Source organism: Haemaphysalis longicornis, unplaced genomic scaffold (genome assembly GCF_048455015.1).
Source record: "Haemaphysalis longicornis isolate Haplotype H1 unplaced genomic scaffold, Haemaphysalis longicornis Haplotype H1 scaffold_16, whole genome shotgun sequence".
NCBI classification, from domain to species: domain Eukaryota; kingdom Metazoa; phylum Arthropoda; class Arachnida; order Ixodida; family Ixodidae; genus Haemaphysalis; species Haemaphysalis longicornis.
Genome location: NW_027526266.1, coordinates 10,258,566 through 10,269,311, shown reverse-complemented (window position 1 = coordinate 10,269,311; position 10,746 = coordinate 10,258,566). Strand labels below are relative to the sequence as shown.

Genomic DNA, 10,746 nt, shown 5'->3' with positions numbered 1-10,746 from the left:
ATTCGACGTCAATCCTGCGTTAGCCCAAGCAGAACGAAACAAAATACTGGCGTTGCTGTGTCGCTACAGGGAGTGTTTTTCGTCGAACTCAAAACTACATCTGGCACTCTAGCGAATCACCGAATAATAACCGAAGATGGAGCCCGACCTACCCCACAGTCACCGTACCGCGTCTCTTCACACGAGCGGGAAGCCATCCGGACTCAAGTCGACGACATGCTCAGCGACGACATTATACAGCCATTGAAAAGCCCCTGGGCTGCGCCGGCCGTACTTGTGAAGGAAAAAATACGGCACATTAAGGTTCGGGTGGCCTATTTGCAACTTTACAAAATCAAGGAAAAGGACGTGTGCCCGCTGCCACGAATCCACGACGCCCTCGACCACCTCTGCCACGCGAACTAATTCTCATCGATGGCTCTAAAGACGGGCTACTGGCAAATTGAAGTGGAAGAGAGAGACCATGAGAAAACTGCATTTATAACCCCGATGGCCTATACGTGTTCAAGGTGATGCCGTTTGGGCTGTGCAAGGCGCTAGCGACGTTTCAATGAGTCATGGACACTGTGCTAGCTGGCCTGAAGTGACACACTTGCCTCGTATACCTCGACGATGTTGTGTGTTCGCCCAGAAATTGGACGAACACCTTGGAAGGTTGGAGTCTGTACTCGACGCCATTCGTACGTCGGCGTTAGCGCTAAATCCGGAAAAGTGCCGCTTCGCTTACGAGGAACTCATGTTTTTGGGTCACGTCATAAACACCGCCGGAGTACTGCCTGATCCGGCAAAAACATGTGTAACACGTACTTCCCCAGATTCAAAGAAAAGAAGGGCGTGCGAAGATTTCTCGGACAGTGCGCATACTTACGGCGCGTCTTCGCAAACTTCGCACGCCTTGTAGAGCCACTCACGCACTTGACGAAAGATAGCACCCCTTTCAGCTGGCAAAACGCCCAGGAAAAAGCATTCTGCGAGCTGCAAGAACGCCTGCCAAACCCGTCCATGCTCGCTCATTTCGACGAAAACACCGAAACAGAAATGCACGCGGACGCCATTGATAAAGGTTTGGGTGCCGCCCTCGTCCAAAGGCAAAGCGGTTGCGAGAATGTGATCGCCTATAGGGCTAGTGCGCTGCTACTTCGGCCGTACACGCAGCGCCACCTGGCAGCCTCCGCGGCATTTTTTGCTTGTCCGGGTCTTAGCGAAGTCAGCCGCCGCCGGTAACGAAGTGTTGCGGGATGGCGCCTGTGCGGGCGAAAACACGCAAATCAGTGTACTGTTGCGTCTACGGATGCCATAACAGCTACGCCAACACTGCTGACAAGCTCCCGAAAACCAGTTTTTATTCCTTTCCGTGGAAGCCGTACGAAGAGGAGCGCAGGCTGCGCTGGATTAGGGCTGTGCGTCGTGCAAGGTAAACAAGCGCGTTTGGCGTCTCTTTTGGTCCATTTGCGTGTTGTAACTGGCGTTATTTCCATCTTTGGCCTCGTAATTTTCTTCTCTTGTTGGTTATTAGCCCAGACGGAGGCATGTGGCTGCCGGTACGAGACAGGAGCCGAATTTGCAGCGCTCACTTTGTTGGCAACGCAAAGAGTTCGGTCGTCGGTCACCCTGCGTATGTGCCGTCCATATTTCCGGCGTGCTACGGGAGAGGCGACGGCGTTACATCAGAAACAAAGCTCGAGAGATATCAGCGGTAAGTGCACATTTTCTGGTTTGTGCGCGTGTTGCTGAGTGTGCGCGAATTGTGTCGGCAAAGGCTTTCGTAGCGAACCGCCGTCATGCCACATTATATTGTTTTAGATCCCTAAAATTAGTTGTAACAAAATTGCTGCGATTAACTGCGTAGCAATGCGTATTCCTTCCTGTGAATGCCTTTCAGTGTTCACCGTCGGAGTGCCTCGGCTGTCGCGGCAACGCCGTTTGGGTCGGACGACACGCCTGAAGCACCTGCAGTTTCTGAAGAGTCGCCGACCACCTTTGACAACACAGCGCCAGAGTCGCCAGGAAGTTGCACCACGTTTGCTTCAACGGTGAGCAGTTGGTCTGATTGAACTAACCGTGTGGGTGGATCGCTTAGTACAGATATCTTTGCTGTCACGCGCATTCACTGATGGCTCTGTGAAACGAAAGTGCTTTCACCATGCGCGAACGGAGTGAGAGAGAGTATTAAACACGTTTAGAAACAAACTTTCTGTACTGAATTTTGCCGCTATGCATAAAGATGGGGTAATGGTTATATCTTAATAATGAAAATAAAGATGGAATAATGGTTAGATGTTAATGATGAAAAATGATAAAGTGAGCATGAAATGACTGGCGTCTCGTTTTTAGGGCAATAATATAAAGGGAGATAGCTTGGCTCCACTTGCATGAGGTCTGACCTAGTGCAATTTGTTACTCGGCGAATTGGTTTGGTATGGTACACTTCTGTGCCGAATACGCTTTCAATAACTACATTGCAGATTGTTTTATAGTTTATATATGCAACGCTTTGCGTCAGTAAAGCAGAATGCAATTTCTCGAATTTTAATACCTTTTGTATTTTGTATTTTGTGATCACTTTCTAGTGTAACAACTAGCAGTGCACTTACCCGATATCCAGTCATATTCTAAGCACGAGTTTTGTCATATAGAAAAACCAACATCTCGTGTAACATTAAATTGCATTACATGTAGTGTAACAGTAGAAGTTGCCAGCTCTTCGTTATTTCTTCTCACTGTGTGAAGTGCAGCAATAACGACACAAGTAAGGAAATGAGGACATGATACAAGTGCGGCTGTTCGTCATAATGGTTCTAGTTCACACACCCCATATTTTGTTTGTCCCATCCTCCTCCATCCCCATCCCCATGTCGAAGAAAAAACATACTCGGCTTATAAATGCGCACTACTGAAATAACCCAAATGTTTAGAAGGACTGATTGTCCCATGTTTTTCATGTTTGCTTGTACGTGCAGTTGCGCTTCACACTGTCAGGCAATTTCACAGCGCTTAATGTAATTTGTCCTTTGTCGGTGACATAACAGTACGTATAACGTTATGAACTCACAGTTTCTGCACATGCATATTTACAGGGTACTCAGACAGATGAGCTCTCGTCCAGAGGCCGTTGCACCATATTCCTCTCCGTGGCGTGCCACGGAACAGCGTCCACGCAAGTGTGGCACACCGACACCGTGGACAGTGGCGTGCAGACGAAAGTGACGACAGCCACTGCATGCACCGGGCCAGAAGAACGGACTTGTATATTTCTTGGCTACGATTCCATCAACAACAGAGCAGACTCTTTCAGGGAACTGTGCGGTGTGAGCGCAAATGTTTTCGCGTTACTTCTGGCCGTTTTATTCCCCGTAACTGTCAGGCAGATTGACGTCCCAGTTCCACAGAAGCTTGTGATTTTCTTGATGAAGCTAAAGCTGGGAATATCATTTGCCAGTCTTGGTGTCCTGTTTGGCCTGCATAGGACGGCTGTAAGCCGCATATTTTTCTTTGTTTTGAGCAATTTGTTGACTGCGATGAAAGCGTGGCATCCAGAACCTTCCCTAGGCACTGTGCAAGCATCAATGCCTGAATGTTTTAAGGTGCACTACCCTCGCTGCCGGTATATCATAGACTGCACGGAACTAAGAACAGAGGAGCCACCGACTCTTGAACAACGACGTGCTCTTTTCTCTCACTATAAGGGGGGTTATACTCTGAAGTTCTTGATAGGAATTCTGCCGAATGGTGTAGTTACGTTTGTGTCGGACGCATATGGTGGCCGCACTTCGGACACGCAAATTACCCTCAATTCCGGATTTCTGGGCCGAATTGAGCCTGAGGATGTCATACTGGCAGACAAGGGTTTCCCTGGAATCAAAGCACCAGCGGAAGGCCAGCAAGGAATTGTTGTTCTGCCACCCTTCTCAAAGGGAAACGTACAATTCACATATGAGGAACTGCAACAAACGTACCACATCGCCCAAGTGAGAATACATGTTGAGAGAGTCATTCAACGGATCAAAATCTACAATATCTTGAACAATAGAATTTCGGTGGACCTAATTCCTTTTATGGGCAGCATAATGCGCATGTGCTGCATTCTGGCCAATCTGCAGCAACCAATCCTGAATTCTAACAAGCCCGACAATGTAAACAGTGCTTGACCATGCATGCCCCAGAGTAAACTTTCACTTTGCCCCAGTAAATGTTGTGTACAATACATTCAGTTAAATAAACTTACCAAGGTGTAGTACTACATTTCAGGTGTTGTGATTATTTGCTTTTGTTTTCATTTTCGCTGTCAACGCATGAAACCACTGTAACCAGGCTTGAAATGGTACATGCATTTTAAAGGAAAAGGCTGAAGTATTTTTCAAAAATTTATTCAGACAGAAGTTGTCTGGCATACAGAGGCCACAGTAGCGATTATGTGCCATTATGTAGCGATGCGTCGGAAACTGGTTCCACTGTCTCTTGTGCAGTGCACGGACCAAATTTTAGAGCAAGCAAAACAATCAATTTTCATAATAGTATTTACACAGCAGAAGCATATGGCATTTTACTCAATTCAAACCACATCATCAAACAAAATTGCCGAGTCCATTGTGTACACAGACTCTCAAGGCGTTGTACAGGCACTGTCATTAGGAAGGTCATCTAAAAACTATGATCGATGCTCTTTTCAAGGTACTAATGACTGCTTATGCCTCAAATCTTGAAATAACTATGCTTTGTGCCAGGGCATTGTGGAATCCCTGGCTATGAGGCCGCCGACCAAATGGCTGGTGATGCTGCTCTCATGACAGTTGACGTTACAACAGTACCTTACACCAACCTAAAGACACATCAGACGGCAGCTTTGTAACACGAGGCAATTACACTGGAGTCAACAAACAGACAACAAACTACGTGTAGTAAAACCACAATTGGGACGCTACATAACTGAATCCCACAACAGATACACTGAAGTCGCTCTGGCTAGGCTGTGGATAGGCCATACACGTGTAACGCACTCCCACCTGCTCAAGGATCTCCGCGACCCATGTGTAGCAGGTGTGGAAGGGGGGACCTATCCGTATTCACATACTGATCACATGCAAGAAACTTGACACAACACGACACAAATATTTCCCTGAATTATACAGGCTACACATTTCTTTGCACCCATCATACTTTTTAGCCGACGAGCCAATGTTTTCCAGTCAACGTGTTAAGTTTTTAGCTGAGGTGAACTTTCTGCAGGCACGTGTAATCATCCTATCTCCATTGTCTGTTGTTTTTCATCACCTTTACTTTTAGTCACATGTTTTAGTATTTACGGTCTCATCAAAATTCAGTAACTACTTCTTCGACGCTCTTTGCCCATAGTTGGCCTTGAGCCAATAAAACCCAAGCATCATGATCATCATCAGATGTACTGTGCGTGACAGTGGCCTGCTACACCTACAGTTTATATTACATACAAAGAAGAAAAAGAAAGACGAGAACAGGAGCAAGGTTATACAATGATTATAAAAAGGCAACGTAGAGAACATCAAGTATGCTAAAGCAGCAAAAAACTGAACACACAGAAGTGGTTGCCTTTTTGAAGGAGGCGAAAAGCGAGAACGTCTGACCTTCAAGATTTTGGTGCATGTTAAAGATCCACACGTGGTCGGAAATAATCCAGAGCCCTCTGCTATGGCGTACCTCAGAGCCCACGTGTAGCTTCTACGCGTTGAACCTTGTACATTACCCGCCGTGGTGGCTCAATGGCTAAGGCGTTGTGCTGCTGGGCATGAGGTCGCGGGTTCGATCCCCGGCTGCGGCGGCCGCTTTTCTGATGGAGGCGAAAAGCAGAAACGCCCGCGTGTAAGAGATTTCGGCGCACGATAAAGATCCCCAGGTGGTCAAAATTAATCCGGAGCCCTCCACTACGGCATGTCTCATCGCCTGCGTTGCGTCGGTGCGTTAAATCCTATAATCAGTCAATCAAGAACCTTGTATATTACTCTCTGCTTGTTTTTACTTTTTTGCAAGGGCTTTTAGAAGGTGAGTGAAATAAAAACATTCCAGCTTGGGAATGTATTCGGCCAGGAACTTGTCGTTGCGTTTAACTTCAACAGTGATGCTTTGTTTTTTGGAATATACAAAAAACAAGGCATCACTGAGGTTTAATACGTACAGCATCACCATCAGCTGGGTGTAGTATTCGTGGCTGCTCTTCAGTGTCAGCTTGTCGTCCACATAATGCAGGAACTTTACATGGCTGATGCATCTCTCAAAATCTATGAGCATGCTATCCTGCAAACTGAAGGGGCACTTGATTTCGACGAGGCGGGTTGTATCACCAGTGATGACGAGCCCATCGGGACTGCCACACAACCACGGCTGCTCTGGATGGACCACGAGTCCGACCTGCCGACGAAAGTGAGGCAAGATTGTTTACATTTTGCTGAGAAATGTGCGGAGGGATTACCTCATGAATAGGGAGTTCAAGGGCCATTGACAGCTCCCTCCTGGCTTCGGCTTCGGTGTTTCTGCCTGCAAAAATAAAAAAGAAAAGAAATGTGTTAATGTGGACTGAGGAGTTCTAACATGAGAAAGTTTGTTTGTTCAACAAACTTTCTTCTTCTTGTTAATATGACCTGTTTCATGCAATTTAGTTTATTCACGTGCATTTAAGACTCTATTTACTGCAAGTAAAAAGGACGGATTGAGCAAATGTTTAAGGTTGTGCACCCATACGTGAATCCTTACCGTAAGTTGTGGCTTGCGCCCAGAATGGGCGCGGTGAAGCGAGTGCAGCTGCAAGTGCTTCAAACTCTGTCCTCCTCGTTTTGATGCGGTGGGCCATCGTGCTTGTGATGCGGTGCTTCCGCTCTTGGTGCCATCTGCGACAAAATGTGCCATTTTGTATAAAATGCACAACACGCTGTGAAGCACATAAAGGCTGCAGATATAACAAACCTGTCTACAGCAGCCTGGCCCAGGGTTAAAAGCGCGATCTCCGCTATCTGCTCCACGCTTTTTTTCACAAACGTTTTGTAATACGTTTCCTCTCTCTGCTCCAGCATAGCGAGCAGGTTGCACCTGTTTACTGTCAGGGGTACCACGCTCGCCACCTGCATGGTTGCGTACGTTTCTCGCGCTTCCCCGAGCAGCGATCTGACAACCTCGATGCCGAGATTGAGACTTTCGTCTACAGCTTCTGTGGAAGCACCGGTTGGATCTGCATTTTCGTCGTGGCTGTCCTCGCACGCGATCATGTCCGCGAACGCACACCTCACGCCCGAGAATTGGGCATGTACCGTTTTCGGGCACAGGGGTTTGAGTACTGGGGCAGGCAAGGGGCGACCTGTATAAATAATTATCAAGTTGTATGATGCAATACAAAAAAGCACGCATGCTTCAATGTTGAATAATCTGAACAATTCAAGAAAGCGCTCCTCGTGCTTACTTGCAAAGAGTTCCTTTATCTGTTTCTTCGTGTCCAGGGTCGGTCGCGCAGAGGGTTTCCCCCAAGCACGCGGCAACTCCGTGCACGATTTCTCCTCGTGGCTGTTTATGAAAACGGCCACCGCCGCCGCGTGTTTACACCAACCGCGGCAGCCAGCCTTGCACGAACAGCGGCCCCGCACAATGCGCCTTGGGTTCGGCGACAACTACATAAACAAAACAAATCACCATGTACGGGAAATAAGCACATAAGGGTATCTCAAATACAATTCACTCACCTCCAGCCGCACGTCGTAGTCGCAAGTGCTCTTCATCTGCGGAATGCACCTGGCCACGATTTCAGACGGCGCCGTCTCGCTGAGGATTTCTTCTTTTACGCCGTACACGTGGTTGCTCGCGTAAAGCTTGATGCCGCGCCTGAAGCAACTTCCCTTGAAATACTTCTCAGGGCTCTGTATTTTACTAAAACCGCAATACAGCACGCACGATCCGCTTGGCGCCGTCATGCTGGCCTCGCGCGGACGCGGCCGAGCCATAGAGAAAGCCTTGCGGAGCTGCGTTGCACGGAACGGCGGACAAGCAAAAAATGCGGCGCGGCGCCGGAGGGGGCGCCACCGGTTCCAATTCAGTGGCGCCTCCAAACGAGCGCACGAGGCCTATATGCCAGCCGTAGTTTGTCGAAAGAGGAGAAAAACTACTGGAGTGCCTCGCAGTTATATGGGCCATTTCAAAATTTCGTCCATACGTATATGGTAGACCATTCAAGGTTGTGACAGACCACCATGCGCTGTGTTGGCTCGCGAATATGAAGGACCCCTCATCCCGTCTTGGGCGGTGGATCTTGCACCTGCGACAGTTCGACGTTACAATCGTCTGTAAATCCGGCAGGAAACACTCCGACGCTGACTGCCTGTCCCGTGCCCCCGTCGACTCGCCAAAACAAGACTCCGGTGAAGACAGCATATTCTTAGGAATCGTGACGGAGAGCGAGCTAGACGTCCAGCAGCGTGCTGACCCGATCTTGCGCGTCATGATCGACTACCTCCAAGGACGCAACGTCGCCAGGTCAAGAGCCTTCAAACGCAACTTACCCGCATTCAGCCTGAAAAATCCACCATCGTGAAGAATGTCAGCCCCGGAACAAAAAATATTTGCGCCAATCTAGCCTGTGAATGTGGTTGAAAAGCAAAGCTGTGAGCGGTACCCACGACGATTACCCATGCGACGTCACTTAAATTCCCTCACGTCGCTCTACAAATAGTAAAACCAGAGAGAAGTTTAATGCACTTATCCAATCTCTTTATTACTTCAAAGAGAATTTTTAACTAAGTTTAAATGAGTGCATGATGAATGAAGGGTGAGTGGTTGAGTTGTATTGGTGTGGCACATGAATGGAAGCTATTAAGTGCGAATGCACTTCTTAAGCGAGCCTGAAGCGTCCGCCGCCGTCCGCATTCCGCCGCCGTCCGCATAGCAACAGCTGCGGGTGCGCGCGCTCCTCGTCTTTCTTGGCAACGGGGGGAGATGGGCGCGCGCTGCCTGGCCGCTGACATGGCACATACCCACGTGGGGGATTGGCCAGGAATCTCCTCGTCTTCCTTGGCAACGGGGGGTGATGGGCGCGCGCTGCCTGGCCGCTGACATGGAAAATACCCACGTGGGGGGTTGGCCAGGAATCGGGCGTGAGAAGGGCTAATGCACCCGCTTAAAGGAGTACTGACACGAAATTTCAAAGCTGAGATACGCTCTAGCAATCAAGTACAACGACAACACAAATAGGTGTCTGTGAATAAATGCATCTTTCTTTCTTTGTAGTTGTGTGTGTGTGATCTCTCTTTCGCGAACATTACCGAACCACGCAAATTCAACTCCTGCATTCGCACTTTCACATTCTTCCCCTCGGGTAAATGCGGGGAATTTTTTTTTTATAAAATGAAAGGAAGCTTAAAACCCGTGTTAGACGATCTCACTTTTCCATTTCAGCCGCCACGGATAGAGACGACTCGATCGGCGGCAGAGACGGGAAAGGAGGAGGAGCACAAGGAGGAAAAGTACGAGGAGGAAATGGTTCTATTCCCATTTATGAACGGCCCAGAGTGCGTCCCAGGGTAGTGGTTGCGTCTAGACTTGAGTCTTTGTGCAGTCCCCGCCGCCTGCGCTTTGTCCGCCATCTGAAGCTGGGTAGGCAGAGAGGTGCTGGACAGCAGCATTACCCATTGCTATGTTGGGTAGTTGACGAAAAGAGAGGAGGGTGCTGAGGGCTAAAGTCGCACACTCCGATTATGTGGCGGAGTGTTCCTGCTTCTGAGCAAAATGTACATTCAGTGTCGTAGCGATTTGGGTCATTAAGTAACGGCGCGTCTGTTGTGGGAAGGAGCCGTTTTGTATGAGCCGTAGGGTAGATTGTTCACTAGAAAGGTTAGGGTAAGGCGAAGGTAGGGTCTGTCTCTGAAGGAGATAATGCTCGGTTATGTCCCTGAACGAGACAAGTGGGTGACGGTCCTCGTGCAGCTCCATCGCACGGGGTGTAAAAGTGCAGGCTTCTTGGTGGGCGTATTCTTTGCCCTCCATAGAAGAGTGAGCGGGTGTCCAGATCAGGTGAATGTTCTTTAGCGCACGCAGTGCAGGTCGGGACACCCAACCCGACTATTCATTTCGGTAGGTTTGTTGGGAATCCGTGACTACCTTCGGAACCCCTGGTTGAGTGAGAGCCAAGGCGATGGCTGCCTCTTCTGCTGCTGTCATGTCTTGGGTGTTGAGTGAGGTACATGCAAGTAGGTTTGTTCTGGGTGTCGCAGCGATGATGGCATACTGCTGCCCTCGATGTTGGGAGGCGTCTCTGTAGATAACTGCATGTCCCCCATGGATGGTGGTGTTGAACACTTGATCCAGTGCTTTTCGGCGACCCTCGTCGTGTGACCAGTTCATATTTCTAAGCGAAGGGAGCATCTTTAGTTCTATTCACCAAGATTACGGGAGTGCATCGAGTGGAGTGACATTCTGTGCTGCCCAGCCAATCTGGTGAAGGATGCGGCGACCCGCCGCAGTTCTGCTCATTCGGAGCTGCTGGGTAGAAAAATGGCCCTCTGCAGATCTTCCACCGTGTTGTGGAGCCGCGTGGTAAGTATGCTCTCTGTGAGCCCACTCATTGGAAGACCAATGGCCTACTTTGTAATCATTAAACAAACCATCTTTATGTCGTCCTTGCCGAGAAGAAGACAGGGGGCTGACGTAAATAATGTTCTAGAGGTCAAAAGCTTGAATTAATGTAAAGGTATCGGATTCCTTGAGGCCTGGCTTCTTGGTAACAACTCGCCAGATCAT

The 10,746-nt window shown here is 48.7% G+C and overlaps 1 protein-coding gene and 1 long non-coding RNA gene across 2 annotated transcripts; one reads left to right on the top strand and one right to left on the bottom strand.

Moving 5' to 3' along the window:
- The first annotated feature begins 1,197 nt into the window (after positions 1-1,197).
- On the top strand, positions 1,198-4,254 carry LOC144166159 (uncharacterized). The gene is made up of 4 exons (XR_013321603.1): positions 1,198-1,414; positions 1,517-1,696; positions 1,883-2,033; positions 3,078-4,254. It is a non-coding gene; the product is annotated as an uncharacterized LOC144166159 (long non-coding RNA).
- A 1,997-nt stretch (positions 4,255-6,251) lies between these two features.
- Positions 6,252-8,054, bottom strand: LOC144166218 (uncharacterized). The gene is made up of 5 exons (XM_077695802.1): positions 7,701-8,054; positions 7,424-7,628; positions 6,724-6,857; positions 6,443-6,507; positions 6,252-6,381 (listed from the first exon to the last, which is right to left on the bottom strand). The coding sequence occupies exons 1-5, from the start codon at positions 7,956-7,958 to the stop codon at positions 6,252-6,254; spliced, it is 792 nt and encodes a 263-aa protein (XP_077551928.1). The 5' UTR covers positions 7,959-8,054.
- Between the last annotated feature and the right edge of the window lie 2,692 nt (positions 8,055-10,746).